Source organism: Orycteropus afer, unplaced genomic scaffold (assembly GCF_000298275.1).
Source record: "Orycteropus afer afer isolate SDZICR_OR568_19922 unplaced genomic scaffold, OryAfe1.0 scaffold00074, whole genome shotgun sequence".
Classification (NCBI taxonomy): domain Eukaryota; kingdom Metazoa; phylum Chordata; class Mammalia; order Tubulidentata; family Orycteropodidae; genus Orycteropus; species Orycteropus afer.
The window spans coordinates 10,916,744-10,933,301 of record NW_006921661.1 but is presented as its reverse complement, the minus strand read 5'-3'; the positions used below and the strand labels follow the sequence as shown (position 1 = coordinate 10,933,301).

General features: G+C 41.6%; 1 protein-coding gene across 1 annotated transcript in view; it reads right to left on the bottom strand.

The window, feature by feature from the left end:
* Nucleotides 1-16,558, bottom strand: part of STIM1 (stromal interaction molecule 1) — a 254,115-nt gene that overhangs the window by 61,186 nt on the left and 176,371 nt on the right. The window contains exon 3 of the mRNA XM_042780950.1: nt 4,921-5,035. Within this exon, the coding sequence (XP_042636884.1) occupies nt 4,921-5,035 (115 nt within the window). The remainder of the gene's footprint in view (nt 1-4,920; nt 5,036-16,558) is intronic.

Genomic DNA, 16,558 nt, shown 5'->3' with positions numbered 1-16,558 from the left:
AAAAAAAAAAAAAAAAGATGATGAAGTGGAGTTTCATAAGGCAGTGTCAGAGAAGATGCACGCAAGATACATTAAAGAAGCAGAGTTCTCAGGACTTGGTAGTGGAAATAAAGTGAGAGGTGTTTTGTTTCCTCATTCATTAAACAGAGATAAAAGAAAGGCCCTTTATCTCAAGTGACTATTTAAAATAAATTAAAAATGACTGTGATAAATGATAAATGTTTTGTTATCATAAAAAAAAAAAATAACTGTAAGAATATAAGGGAAAGACAAAGCCAATTGTATGTTTCTCCCAAGAAATGTAGAAGCACGCAACTAATGGCTGAGGTATTTAAATGACATGAAGATTCACTCAGCAAAATTAAATAGCTAATCAAGAGACACTGAGTTTCTTCTGTTGAAGGCACTCTGGTGGCACAGTGATTAAAGCTTGCATGTTAACCAAAAGTTTGGCAATTGGAAAACCCCAAGCACTCCATGGGAGAAAGATGTGGCTTCTGTGAAGATTCATAGCCTAGGAAAGCCTATGAGACAGTTCTACTTTGTCTTATAGGGTCACTATGAGTTGGAATTGACTTGATGGCAATGTGGTTGGGTTTTATATTGATTTTGGTGAGTTTCTGTTAAGAGTGATGATAAATGGATAGTGGTGATGGTTGTAAAACATGAACATAATTAATGTCACTGAATTGTATGTGTAAAAAATGTTGAAATGGCAAACGTTTTGTTTTATATACTTACTACAATTAAAAAAAATTTAATAGCTAAACAATAGAATAAACATGTCTGTCACCGAGTTTATGTAAGCAAAAAGGGGCGCCAACTTTTTCGTGTTGATCTTACTTTTAAAACGGTTTACAAAGAATACTATGCCATCCCGTCCCCCTGTGTTGTGTCAACAGAGAGAGGCCAGTCCTGCTTGGTTTTCTCTTAAAACGTTCTCCAGCACTGCTCCACTGCCTCCTGAAGAAAAATCCTATGCTCCCAAGAGTAACACAGACAGAATTGGAGATTCTTACACTTATTTTATTATTTCCAAAAGCCTACTGAAGATAAATATGTTCTCATGATAAAGTCTCATAGGCCCTCTAGAATATCAAGTACTTTTCCTTTTAGCTGGAAACATATCATTAAATTAAAATCACAAATTGACAGTTAAAGTATTTTGATTCATAGAAATGAAAGAAGAAATTATTATTTATGAAATATACCTTGTGTGGCATATGACATCTTTTATAACCTAATGTCCATGAAGGGGGAGGAGAAACAATGATGTACTTGGTTTAGAACAACGAAAGCCATCTTGTAGAGGTCAATCTTCTTGGGTTAATCCCTCTCCATCCCTCACCACAAAAGGACACTACTCCTTTTCCATAGGCTCAAATATGCAAACATTTGTATCTCTCAAGGATTCTACAAAATCTACCTAGCATCTCTTCCTTTAGCAAACTGTCACTCTCCTCATCTCACATGGTCCTGGAGGGACTGCAAATCACAACACCACCACCCCACACATACACACACTCCCACTACCACTGCTCTGTATAGGTCTGTGAGCCTAGCTATGCTAATCTGATTAACTCCCCACCTCTCTGACTCTAGAGCAAAGACACTTAGGAAAGAAAAATGAATGAGGCCAAGTCATCAGACAGCAACCCGTTAGAGATAATCAGTCTTCTAATCTGCAGATGGGTCCTTGGGGTTGCTCTTGTTTGGGGGCCTTCCTCAGGCCTGCTTCTTCATTTCTACCTTATTTAATTACCTAATCTCTCTCAGTCTCATTTTCTGCATCTGTAAATGGGGACAATAATAATATCCACATTTTATAATGTTGTTATGAGAAATAAATGGGTTAATGTATGTAATGTACTCAAAACAGTGTCTTGACATAGCAACCATTATATAAATGCTACAGTCATTCTTTGAGTTGTTGTTTTATTATTAAAGTCCTGAGCTGACTAATGCAGCAATTAGTAGGCTTTCCTGCTAAGATCTAAGTAACACAGAGAAAAGACTGGCTCCCAACATTAGTTAGAAAATGTCAACAACACCAACCACATAGATGATACTGACATTAGCCAGCTTATGTTCTGAACACAAATGACCACTGTGGACAGCTACATCATCTAGCTAAACTAAGACCAGCCAATATGGGCCAGTGCCAGAAAATTACATGCTCTGGAAATCATCACTCCAGAGACAATGCCTTACTCTGAATAATGAAGCAAATTATTGGGGAAAATAGGACACAGGATGATTCTTACTTTTAGTCTGAGAAACCACAAAGTATGACACACAGTGAGTAAATCCTAAAATGATAGATGTTTATCTCTCACATATAGCTGTGAACTATATCACTGTGCACTGACATGTTTTCCTCCGCTCATCAGCAATGGGTCCCCTAACATTCACTCCATTGTCTTACATCTTCCTGTAATTAGAACACACTGGAAGTGTTCCAAATAGTTGCTGGGTCCAGAAATAAAGTTCTTACCAGAAAAATGTCTTGGGCTGTTTTCTAGTATTATGATTCATAACACTCTGTTTCTGCCCTCTCTTGGTCACTTTCCCTTCCCAGCTACTTCTGTGGAGCATTTAGAAAAGGCTCTCTCTGCCACCTTTCATTTTAAGTTCCTATTTGTGAAATCCACTCTTAAAAATCAGGAGCCTTACTGCTTTCATCTATTTGATATATTTGGGGTTTTGTATGAGGTTTCTTCTGGAAAATGAGCACCACAGCTCAAAAAATGGAAAGACACTGTATTAGAGGCTCTGCATTCAGTTTACTCAGAGCAGCTGTGATTTACAAATAAGCTTTATTATTTATTTAATAGTCACTAAGGAGTTGGCTAGGGAGCTCTGGTAGCATAGTGCCTAAGGCATTTGACTGCTAACCAGAAGGCTGGAGGTTCAAACCTACCAGCCACTGCTCGGAAGGAAGGCTGGGCAATCTACTTCCAAAGTGATCCCTCCTCAGAAACCCAAGGAGGGGTCGCTAGGAGTCGGGGTGACGCCACAGCACATAACAACAACAACAACAAGGAATTGGCTGCAAAGTTCAGAGGACAGGAAGGGGCAAGAAAGAGGGACAAATGGGAAGCACTCAGGGAGGAAGTGGAAAGAGTGCTATCCCATTGAAAGAATTGCAACTAATGTTAAGAAAATACGTATATATTGTTGAATGTGAAAGTAATGTGCCCTGTAAACTTTCACCCAAATCACAATAAAATGTTCCAAAAAAAATAAGTAAGTAAAGAAAAAAAAAAAAAAAATCAGGAGACTTAACAGTCAAAACATCAGATGACTTATTGCACTGGGCAAATCTGCTCCAAAAGACCTTTCAAGTGCTGAAGAGCAGAGATGTCTCCTTGAAGACTAAGGTGTGCCCAACCCAAGCCTTGGTATTTTCAATTGCCTCCTACGCATGTGAGAGCTGGACAAGGAACAAGGAAGACCAAAGAAAAGTTGATGCTTTTGAGTTGTGGTGTTGGCAAAGAATACTGAAAGTACCACGGACTGCCAGAAGAACTAACAAATCAGTCCTGGAAGAAGTGCAGCCAGAAAGCTCCTTGGAAGCAAGAATGGCCAGACTTCGTCTCACCTACTTTGGTCATGTTCAGAAGTGACCATTCTCTGGAGAAGGATGTCATGCTTGAGGGGAAGGCCCTCAACGAGATGGATTGGCACAGTGGTTGCAATGATGGGCTCAGGTATAGCTGGGATTGTGAGGCTGACACAGGACCGGGGACCAGCAGTAGTTCATTCTGTTGGACATAAGGTCGCTATGAGTCAGAGACGACTCGACAGCACATAACAACAAACAACAACAGGGAACAAAATACCCAGGCCTAAGTCCCAGCTCTACTATTAACTACATGTGAGTACAATGAACAAGTAATTTCACAATTTTGGGCCTTAGGCTCCTTATCTGCAAAACCAGGGACTATCACCCTGCTAGTCACTCACATCTAACTTTCTTAGCATCAGGACCTATACTAAGAGACTGTGGGAAGAGACTGCTTCTAATCTTGTTGGCATCAAAGGAAACTCTAGTCACAGATACAAATGGAGAGGAAGCTAAAGTCCTGTTTTTCATTTCCTGTCAAGTCTCACACAATTAGACACGCTCTCTCACTCAGAACTCCAAAGTAAATGCTCAAAAGAAAATAATTAGCGAGTCATGGTTTAGCAGTTTTATGCATAAAAAAGAGCTAAAAGTTTTCATGAACAGTAAGTTCAACATGAGTCAGAAGAATATCTAATCAGATTGCATTAGCAGATGCACAGAGTCTAGAACCAAGAAGTTGACAACTCTGCTCAATTCTATACTGATCAAACCACACCCAGACTTCTGCATCCAGTTCTAGGAGCCATGATCTAAGAAAGACATTAACAAAAGTGTTCCCAAGCAGGAAACCAAGTTGAAGAGGAAGCTGAGGAAACATGTTTTCCTCATACAACTTGGGCGATATAACCTGAAGCAGAGAAGACTCCATCTGTACTTCTACCCAATCTTTGAATCATCTCCAACTCAGCAGAGATGAGGCAAAGTGGGGAGCTACAAAACAAAGGGACTAGTTCAGAGGCCAGAAAACTTCCTATCATTGGAGGTGAAGTAGTACAAGCTGAGAGAGTCCCATGTGGGTGGGAGGGTGAGAAGAAAGAGTTACAATGGGATTCAGAAAGCATTCTAATAAAGAACAATTTCAGAGGCCTGGTCTGTTTGAAGCACTTTCTCCCATTCCCAGAATGGTGATTATATTCAGTGTTATTCATTGACTACACACAGAAATCATTTCAGTAATTTGACCTTAACTAATCATTTTAGATTAATGTGCTGTTAAAGCCAAGTCGCTGTTCATCTTCTCTCTTTTGTCAATTGTCCAGCAATTAGAATTAAACAACCAGACTGCCTATTACCTTCTGAGGACTTCCATGCCTTCCAGAGGTCCTCCACACTGATGAGCTTATCCTCACCATGGAACGTGCTGTGTTTCACGGTTGGGTCATGGTAATTGAGATCTTCTCTCAAGAACTGTAAGGGAAAGGCATACAAGTCAAAAGAGATGCCTGGGAGCCAGCCCACCAAGATCTACACACAGGCCATCTACTCTAGTTCTCCACTGCACATCTCAGCTACCCAATGCACGAGTACATCACACCACTCATGGATCCCCTATGCACATATTACTTGGTTGCCAGCTAGACTGCCTTTTCTTCTTTGATATATGTTCCACTCGAAAAATAAAAACATGAGTAAGAAAGTCCTTCCTCATATTGCTTATTTTTTAATTTTGGAAAGATAACAAATGAGAGTTAACTGGAATTCAATAAGCTTGAAGAAGGAAGGAGAGGAAGAATTAACAATTTTGAAAAACTTATTTCTACACTAAGCAATATGCTCATAGAACCTCCACATCTAATCCTTAACACCAATGAATTATCACACTCAATTTACAAATAAGGATAGTAATAGTCTTGGAGATTATGAAATCTGCCCCAAATAGCTCTAGATTTGTTATTGTTGTCAGGTGTGCCATCGAGTCAATTCTGACTCATAGCAACCCTATGTACAACAGAACAAAACACTGCCCAGTCCTATGCCATCCTCACAATCGTTGCTATGCTTAGGCCCATGGTTGTAGCCACTGTGTCAATCTATCTTGTTAGAGAAAGGGTCTTCCTTTTTTTCTTTGACCTTCCACTTTACCAATCATGATCTCCTTCTCCAGGGACTGGTCACTTCTGACCACATGACCATGCTCTAGGTTTAGAGAGGTTAAATTATTGCTATGTTAACTTTAAAACATATCCACACATTCATTGATACACCTCCTACAAAAGGTGGACTCCTCTCCCCTTGAATATAGGCCAAAATTAGAGACTCACCATCTAACAAACAAAACGTGGCAGAAGTGATATCACATGACTTCAAAGGCTAGGTTAGAAAAGACAATGTAGATTTCTTCTGGCTCTCTCTCTTTGGGACATAATGCCTTAAATAGCACTGAGTCAACATTTAAGAAGTCTGGCTATTCAGAAGCCACCAATTTGTAGAGATTATGGGGAAAGACTACACAGAAGTAGAAAGATATGCCTGAGGAACCCCAGCCGTTTGAGTCTTCCATGTCAGAAACGAGAATGAGTAAACTTTTAAGTGATTCCAGCCCCCAGATTTTGAGACACCTCATCTGACACCAAGTGGACACATGAATTGTCTCTGCTGAGCCATGTCCATATTGCAGATACATGAGCAAAACAAATGTTGACTGTAGATACATGAAGTCTGTTATGGAGCATTAGATAGCTGAAACACTTGTCCAAGGTTACACCTGGTAAGTGATGTATGAAGATTCTAAACTAAGGTACTGACTTCAAAGTCCAAATTTTTTTCCTGCACTGCAAATGTTGCTGTCCCTCGATTATCTAGAATGTTTCTTTCTATATTATGTGTGGTAGTTAAAGTTGTGTGTCAACTTGGCTGGGCCTTGGTTTTGAGTGGCTTGGCAGCTGGATGCAGTCATTGCCCATGATAAGACTATAATCACCTCCATGGTAGAATCTGCTGTGAGCACCTAGTTAGTTGAAGGGGGGTTGCCTTCAGGTTGTGGCCTGCTTCCAGTATATATGGAGAAGCTTTGAGAAAAGTCTCTAGCTTTTTAACACATTTGGATCCTGCATTTGGCTGAATCTTCATCTCCAGTTCCTGGACTTGAACTAAAAGGCTGCTGTATTGCCTGGTGATCTTAGGGTTCTTCTTGGACTTGAACCGGTGGCCTACCATGTTGCCTAATGATCTTGGGACTGTGCCCCTTTACATGCTGATCTTGGGTTCATCAGCTTCAGCAGCCAACAGCTGCCTGAGTTAGGAGACTCCTCTAATTCCAGTGGGCCTAGAACAAGAGGCAGGGCTGAAGCCCAAGGTCAAGGGGCCTTCACTCAGCCCCAAGAGCTAATACTCTGAATTCAGGCTCCTAGCCTCCAAACTGTAAAAGAATAAATTCCTGTTTGTTATGCCATCCACTTGTAGTATTTCTGTTATAGCATCAATAAAGACCTAAGGCATTATATTTTTACAAAAAAGAAGAAAAACACCAAGGGGCTAGCAGACCATGTGATCCTCAGCCTATATGAACATGAGACCAGAAGAACTAGATGGTGCCTGCTACCACTGTCAGCCACTTGGGGGGTGGGGATCAGTGCAGGAGATCCTGGATAGAGTGGGAGAACAATGTGGAACAAAACTAAAAATCATAAAAAAAAAACACCAGGTTTGCTGGTCTGATAGAGGCTGGTGAGACCCCTGAGACTATAGTCCTGAGTTACCCTTCAGGTCTAGAACTGAACTCACTCCTGTGGCTTCCAGTCAAAAATCAGACAGGCATATAGGGAAGACTGGGCAATCTACTTCCGTAGGGATACTGCCTTGGAAACCCAAGGAGGAGTTGCTATGAGTCAAGTGGGGATCTCTGTGCACCAGGCACAGAGTTAAAAAAAAAAAAGGAAAACTTTGTCCTCATCGAGTAACATCCTATTGGGGTGAGAGAGACAATATAAATAAAGAGAAATAGGAAGTGCCGAGAGTAGTGGTATTGGCGCTTGCTATTTTAAGTAGGGGACCTCTGGTGGCATAGTGCCTAAGGCATTTGACTGCTAACCAGAATGCTGGCGGTTCAAACTCACCAGCCACTCCTTGGAAGGAAAGTTGGGCAATCTACTTCCACAGTGATACCGCCTCGGAAACCCAAGGAGGGGGGCCACTATGAGTTGGGTATGACTCAACGGCAGTGTGTTTATTTTAATTAGAGGAGTCAGGGAAGGTCTCTTTAAAAAAGGTGATATCTGAGCAAACAGCTGAAGGAAGTGTAGGAAAAAGGAATACAGAATAACTGGCAAAGACTCTGAGATAGGAATAAACTTGATACATTCAAGAAATAGCACGGAAGCCAGTGTGGCTGAAAATGAGTGAGGTGGTGCTAATAGTAGGAAATGAACTCAGAGAAGCAACAGGAATCCAGATCTTAAAGGCTCCTGTAGGCTATTATAAGGACTCTGGCTTTTACTCTGAGGTGGAAGTTATTGGAGGGATTGGGACAGAGGTGCAACATAATCACACTCACATTTTTAAAACGATTTTTCTGAATGCTGTGTTGAGAAGTAAACTATAAGGGTACAAGGGCAGATGCAAGGAAACCAGTCAGATGGTTATTGCAATAATCCAGGCGTGAGGTAATGGTGGCTTAAAAGGAGGAGATAAGTGGAGGAGATAAGTTGTTGTTGCTCTGGTGGCGTAAGGCCTAAGTCATTTGACAACTAACCAAAAGGCTGGTGGGTTTGAACCACCAGCCACTCCTTGGAAGGAAGGTTGGGCAACCTACTTCCATAGAGATACCCCCTCGAAAACCCAAGGAGGGGTCACTATGAGTCGCAATCGACTCAATGGCAGTGAGTTTGAGTTTTTTGGGTTGTTTTTTTTTTTTTTTTTTGGTAGGTTCTGGACATATTTTAGACAGATCAAATCTGCAATCCTCATTATTATTTTAGTTTTGATTAATCAGCTCCTTAAGATATACCCTTCCTTGGTCCTCTGACCTAGACCTTATTAATCTAAGACTAAAAAAAAAAACACACAAAAAAAAACTCATGGCTATCAAGTAGATTCTGACTCATAGCAATCCCCATTGGATTTCCAAGGTGGTAAATCTTTATGGAAGTAGATTGCCTTCTCTTCTTTCCATGGAGCAGCTGGTAGGCTTGAACCACCAACCTTCTGGTTAGCAGCCAAATGCCTTAGGCTTACTGGTGGAGTGGTGTGCTTCTAGGCACTTATCAGCACAGCTAAAAAAAACTTTGTTAATACTTGCCTGAGCAGGGCAGAGGCCAAGTCAATGGGCCAAGGGCCAGAGAGAGATGTGCTTAGGGCACAGCTGCTAAGAAAAGGCTGTCCTGACCAAAGAACTGTATCTTGAGCTTCCTGAACCTAAACTGTAACTTGTTACTTTCCTAATAAACCCTTTAACTGTGAGTATGGTCTGTGAGTTCTGTGTGGCCATTTCAATGAATCAGCAAAGCAGAGACTGTCACAGGAGGGAGGTTGGTGTCAGAATTGGTAAAAAGGTTGGAAGGTGGAGGCATGTCTGACTTCCACCTCACAGGAATCAGCTTTGGGCTATTGATCTAGATCTTTCTTCTGCCTTTTGAAGTTAGAGGAGACCAGATGCCTGCCTCTACCTCCCATGCCATTTTCACAGGTCAGAACACAAGGCCAATAAGAAGTTGGTATCAACCGAGAAACATGGGCTGATAGAAGCTCTGTTTAGAGGAAGGGCCTGATGCTGAATGGAATGAATCAGTTAAGAGAACAAAGAAGTGAGGCTGCCAGCAATCAGGCCTGACAAGTCAGAAAAGCAGTGTACTATAAATACAAAGAGCTCAGAATCTATAACAGGCAAGTTACTTCCTGTGTGACTTTGGGGCAAGCTACTTGGCCTCTCAGAGCCTATCTTCCCCTCAAAATGAAGGCTAATAGCTCTCACTCAGATGTGATAAGGATTTAATGAGATACTTTTACAGAAGTCATAAATTGCCTTTGGATATGTCTTTTGCTGGCCCAAAGAGAAATTTATAAAGTTGAAATTACATTTAAAAATCAGAAAATGTTTTGAAAAAGTCCAGTTTTCCAGGCTATCTTTAAAAGGAAAAAAAAAATCAAGAGCTCTAACAACCCTGAGCTCCAGCGACAACTTTAGAATTTCTATATAGCAGAGGCTAAAGGGCTGCCATTTGATCAGAAAGGAAGGGTAGTGGCTAAGGGGCCTGCCTTACGGTTGTGTTTATATAGCAAGTACACTGTTTTTTCTTACCCGTTGCAAATTAATAGAGTTTTTATTCCCACTTAACTTAAAATTAAGAAAAAAAATCAATTGTCTATATCAAAAAATACATATATTTTAATTGGGGGCAGCTTCATGGTGGGGGACTCGGTGCCATGGATATAAAGAGAGCCCCCAAGCTCCTATCCCTGGACATCACTGCTTAGTTCGTAAGTCTGCAAAGCAGCAGTCTGCCAGAGTGGAGCAGCAGTTGCCCTTTCAGAAGAGGCACAAGCTCTCTAGTTCACCACAGCTCCTACAGCTTCATGCACCTGTATTTATACAGCACTGATATCTCTGTTATGATAGCCCCTGGCCCCTCAGAGGCAGAGCGTTTGTGATTCTTGGCATACACAAAAGCACACTGTAAGTTTTAAAGCACAATTCAAATGTTTGTTATGATTATTATTTGAAGGAGGCTGCGATATGGACAGGAGAGTAAGAGGAAAAACTTCCTGAAAATGTGCTCTTCTGTGCTTCCACAGCCCTTGTGCATACATCTATCGTCTTACTATGTGTCTATCTTTCCTACCAAATCACACACCCCTGATAAAAGGTTCCAGGTACCCAGACTTAAACATAGCATACAAGAATGCTATAATGAGCTGGAACTTTGTTATCCAATTGTTGTGGTTACCTGGTGCCGCTCTGACAGGAATATACCACAAATGGGATGGTCTAAACAAAAAGGAGTTTATTCTCTCATAGTTTGGAGGTTTTAAGTCCAAGTTCAAAGTGCCAGGCTCTAGGGGCTGGGTGAAAGCCCCTCAGCCTTGGGCTTCAGTTCTGCCTCTAGCTCCCGGCCCACTGAAGCTAGAGGCATTGCTTCACTCAGACAGCTGCTGGCTGCTGAGGCTACCAAGCCCAAGGTTGACAAGTAAAAAGGCACAGCCCCAATGTTACCAAACCACATGGCAGGCCATTAATTCAAGTCCATTGTAAGTCCCAAGGTCGGCAGAGCATGGCAGGCTGCTGAACAATGACACAGCTACATTCAGGGTCCAAGTGTGCCATAAGCTAGAGACCATTCCCCAAGGCTTCTGCTTATATACAGGAAGCAGACCACATTCCCTAAGGTTGCTCCCAGTAGATTCCACCATGGAGTTGATTACCAGTCTCATCATGGGGAATACTACATCCAGCTGCCCAGCCACTCAACCAGGCCTAGCCAAGTTGACACAAAAACATAACTACCACACCAATATACTAAAGTGAGCACTACCACATCTTACTCTGAATTCTATCTCACATACAGCTAATAGCTAAAGTCTGATTTAACACATATTTTAAAAGCAACAAAAAACAAAAACAAAAGGCAGCATTTGGCTCCCACAAAGATTTACTGCTTCAGATTCAGAACAAGCATCTCCTCCCTCAGGAAGGTCTAAGAAGGCTCCCTAAAATTCTTTCCTTACCATGAGAAATGTAGCATTGGCTAGAGCTGCAACTCAATAGCTCTCCAAAGAGCCAAAGGACCAGCTGTCACTAGTATATTTAGCTCTCTGAGCTCAGAAAAGTGATCTCCTTGGCAGTGGCACAAAACACACAACTCCATCCCAAGTATCAAGTGGTAGTGAACGGGTGCGGGTGCGAGCAGAGTTCTCTCTAGAATTCCCACAAACCAGGCCCAGCTCCATCTTTTGACAGAGCCAGAAGAGGAATGGCACACTTTGGGTGCATGGATCACAGCAAGTCTTCTGGGTTCTTCCTTAGAACCCATGACTCCTCTTTCCAAGCTTGTTGGTCACTGCTCCTCTCTTCCATGTCTTTCAAGCTAAAATGCACCACCTTCATTCTTGCTTTTCTTCACACACAATATTTACAATCCACAAATCACCTACCCCAGATATGAGCAGCTTCTTAATTCTTGTTGAGGACATCTAGCAAGGACCCATATTTTAGTTATAACAGCTCTGAATGCTGTATATACACAGTTCTGGGACATGGATTTCATGGGATGAAGTATTTGTACCCAATGAGATCAGAAGCTGTTGCACAAGGACAGGAACAAGCCAGTTATTTCTCACTCATCTTTGTGCATCTAGTCTCACTTCTGCCAGTCCATCTACCATAGTAGTCACTATAACGGCCTTTGTAAAGTACACATCTAATTGTATCAAACCACATGTTTAAAATTTTTCATGGCTCTAAATTACCTACAAGATAAAGCCCAGCCTCTTGGCCTGCCATTAAAGGCCTTTTACAGTCTGGCCCATAGACTTCCCACTCTCATTCCTAGCATTCTCTCTCCCTACTAGATACTTTATACTCTAGGGATCAGGAAACTGGCCATGGTCCAATGCAGCCCACTGCTTGTTTTCATAAATAATGTTTTATTGAAACATAGCTACACTCATTCATTTATGTATTGCTTATGGTTGCTTTAGTACTATAAAGACAGAGTTGAGTAGTTATAACGACTGTATGGCCTACAAAGCCTAAAATATATACTGTCTGTCCTTTACAAAAAAAAAGTTTGCCAACCCCTACTCCAAACACATCAAGCCACTTCAGACTCCCTGAACAAATCATGCTCATATCTCTGAGCCTTTGTACATGGTTCTCCATTAAAAAAAATAGTTTCTCCCTCTGTCTGCTGAGAAAAAAAAAAAAAAAAGTCACCGCTTCTATGAAGTTTTCCAGACCTCTCCCAGGCAAGTTAATTGCTCCATCCTACTTACTCCCTTAGTTCTCAGGGTATATGTACACCTATGACAGTACTTGTCCCATTATACTATAACTACTATTTAATTATGTCCCTCTTACTCTCCTTAAGCAACCCAAAAATAGAAACTGTATTTTATTTATCATTTATCTCTTTACCCAGTGTCTTGCATAATCTCTAAGACACCTAAATGAATAATTAATTGAGCTCTGTGAGCCCACCTCCAAGCATAGGGCCTGGCACAGAGCAGGATATATGGTTATTAGATGACTGAATGAATGTGTCTTACTTGCATTTGCCCTACAATACCCAGTAGAGTGCTTAGCTTAAAATAGCTAGTCAGTGCATATTATATCTACCGAACAGAAGGAAGGAAAAGTGCCCCCAATTGCCAGCCAATATAAAACAAAGATATTCAGCTAAATACCCAAGGGTTACCCTAGTCTGAATTCAGCATAGCTTGATTCCAGAGTCAGAATGACTACTGCGTTTGAATTCTGGTTCTACCACTTCCTTTAAGTGTATCATGTACATCCTTTGTAAAATGGAGATAAAAGTAGTAGCAAACCTCCTAATGTCCCCTTATTGGAGGGGTGATTGGTTATTAAATGAGTTAATTCACATAAAGAATTAATAGTGGCTGGCACAAAATAAGCTCTTATTTATTAATTACATTTTTTTAATATCTCATAAGAATATAAAGACACTAAAAATATATAACCCCAGGATCCACTATTAGATATGTAAATGAGAGCCATAGAGGAGATAGAAGATGACCAGTTCCTGAGTGCTTCCTATATAAAGGCCATCTGTTAGGAAATCAGAGACAAACAGAATTAAAACAAGGTACTGTGCTCTACTGATGTCTAAGGTCCTTTCTGTTGTACTTTATGATTTTTACTTTGAAAACTTTACATCTATCTAAAATCGAAACTTCACATTCTTATGCAAGACCTTCTCTGGGCTGGCCCCTATCTGCTTTTCTAAGGACATCAACTTTCACTTCCTCCCACACCCAATGATAATGAGTTACTTGAAATTACCAGACTCTGTAAAGTCCAATGTCTTTGCACAAGATATTCGTTCACCTAGAATGCTCTCCTTCTCCTGCTCACCTCTTCAGACCCAGATCAGTGACTGTATGTAACTAAAGCTAACTTAGACCTTGTTCTTCTGTGACTCTCACAGTAGTCACTTATCACACTATAGTATCTTCATCTGTTTGCATTGCTGTTTCTACCAGAGAGGAATTCCTTCAAGGAAGCAATTTCACCTTTCCTCTTACTTCTGTATTTCCAGCACTCAGCACACATGCAGGTACAGTGAATCCAAGTGGGGTTGATGAGAAAGCTCAGTCCATGGCACAGCATCATCCTTGATGTCCTCAGGCTATGACATTGGGCACTGATACAGGTCAAATCCTAGAGGCAGCATCTAAAGTTGCAGCTTTGCCAGGTACCTGAACAGGATGGCAAAGACTAAAATTCTGGCACCTCCATTCCTGTAAACTATCAGGAGGACCGAATCGAAGCTAGCCAAGGACTACCAGCTGGGGAATGTTTGTCTTCTGAGAAGAGGACAGAAATAAATCACTAATTAGAAATAATTTCCTGTGAGATAAGGCATTATCTTCTTAATTAGGGTCAATACTGCCACATTTACATAGGATAAATACACAACACTGGGACAGATCACATTATGGGAAAGAATGCTTACACAAATTAATGGGTTAGATGGGACTTCTGGCATGACAGTATGAGAAGCTCTAGCAGCCCACTGTGAAATTTATGTTTCAATAAAACAGCCATTTAAAGCCTCTAGAAATGGTCCTAAGGATATAAGGCTAATGAAGATACATTTATTCAAGAAAATTTACCAAAACACAGCAAGAATAGAAACTATGGCATTTGAACCAAAACCTGCTCCTTTACTCCCCATTCCCAGCACAGCAAGATGAAAATTCCACTCAATACTCACATGGTCAAGAATACAGGTCAAGAATAGGGAACACTGTTAGACAGGTAGAGATTAAGTATTGATTTGGGTGAAGAGAAGGGCAATGTATCAAATGTGAGTGATCAACACGGTGGCACTGAGGAAGAGGAAGACATAGAGAGGTACATGGGAGGTACAGACAACAAAGAAGAATGCTTTTGCACATACAATACTGCATTGTGAGTGAAGGCAAACATGCGTACACAGGTGGATAGATGGATGGACAGGCTGAACTATTAGGTATGTCTGTGCAGGGGAGAGTTTACCCAAGACCATGTATAGGGTTGGCAGACAATGGTTCTTCAAGTGTATCTGTATGTTCTGTAAAAATTCCCAGGTGTACAGTAGAGCTGACAAGGGACAAGGTTGTAGTCACTTCTTAGCCACAGCCAACTACCCAGAGGGAGCAAATAGTTGAACCGGTGGGCTCAGGACCATAGTCTCAGGCGACATCAAGCTCAATTGGCATAGCATACTACACAAAACATTGTTCCACCTCCTACTTTGGCAAGTAGGGACTGGGATCTTAAAAGCTTGCAAGCAGCCATCTAGATGCAACAATGGTTCTCTCCTCATCCAGAGCAAAGAAGAATGAAGAAAACCAAAGATTCATGGAAACAATTAGTCCAAGCGACTGGTACACCATGCAATCCTCATACTATATGACTATGAGACCAGAAGAACTAGATGGTGCCCGGCTACCACTGTCAACCACTCGGAGGGGGATCTATGTAGGAGATCCTGGATAGGGAGGGAGGAACAATGTGGAACAAAACTCAAAATCATTTGGAGGAAAAAAAAAGGGTGGGACCAGGTTTGCTGGTCCGATAGAGCCTGGTGGAACCACTGAGACTATGGCCCCCAGTTGCCCTTCAGGTCTGGAATTGAACCCATACCTGTGGCTTCCAGCCAAGCAAAAGACAGGCATATGAGTTGAACATTTAACTGAGGCAGATACACTCCTTGTAGAGAATAATCATGGGAGAAAGAAGGGCTGTGTATATACAGGGAGACAGCTCAGGGGGCAGGAGTACATGGAGGGGTGGACACAGGGAAGAGGTAACTATTGGGAGGAAGTAGGAGGGAACCTGTTGCATTGTGGGAAATTGTACTCAATGTCATGAGACAATGTGTGTATGAACTGCTGTATGGAAAGTGAATTTGCTCTGTAAACTTTTATCTAAATCACAATTTTTTAAAAAAATGAAAGAAAAAAAAAGATTAAAGCCAAGAAAACTATGGAGAAAAAAACAAAAGAATACAGGACCTCTCTCTCCCCAGCTCCCATTCAGAGGGGTATCTTTAGGAAGGGGCAGGATGTTACTATTTCTCATCCTGCCCCCAGCTACCTGCTGCTAAGGCTAAGTCCCAGGTGAATATGTCCAAGAGTTGGGGGCTCCTTTCTTCCAACCAGCCCCCACTCATGGAATGGAGGCTCTACTTCCGATCTGATGCCACTGAGAATACTGAGACCTCAACTGCCCTTGCCTCTAGCTCATAAGACAGCAGTGAGAGAGGCAAGCCAAGAAGACCTGAGGCTACTACTGTCTACCCCTTCACCAAGCACTCAGCTGCAAAAGCAGGAGGCTCACTCAAAGATAAGCATATCACTGTCACAGAGTAAACTTCAGAGCACTAGCTTAAAATTTTGCCTGGAAGTAAATGCAGATCGTAAAACAGAGAGCTCCAAATCTCTTCTCAAAGGAACTGACTTCATTTGCAACAACCATCAGCCTTCTGGTTAGCAGTCAAATGTTTTAGGCACTAGTGCCACCAGAGCTCCCTGATTCACCTGAGATACAGGATACAGGATACAGGATACACTGGCTAGTTAACCAGAGAGAACCAGAGAAACACCAAATCTCAAACACTGACTTCAAGAACTATCCCTTCAAAGGTTATGGTCATTGCTTGGTCACAGCCAGCTACCCAGAGGGACCAAGTAGTTGATCCTGCGGGCTTGGGACCATAGTCGCAGGGGACATCAAGCTCAATTGGCATAACATACTATACAAAACATTGTCCT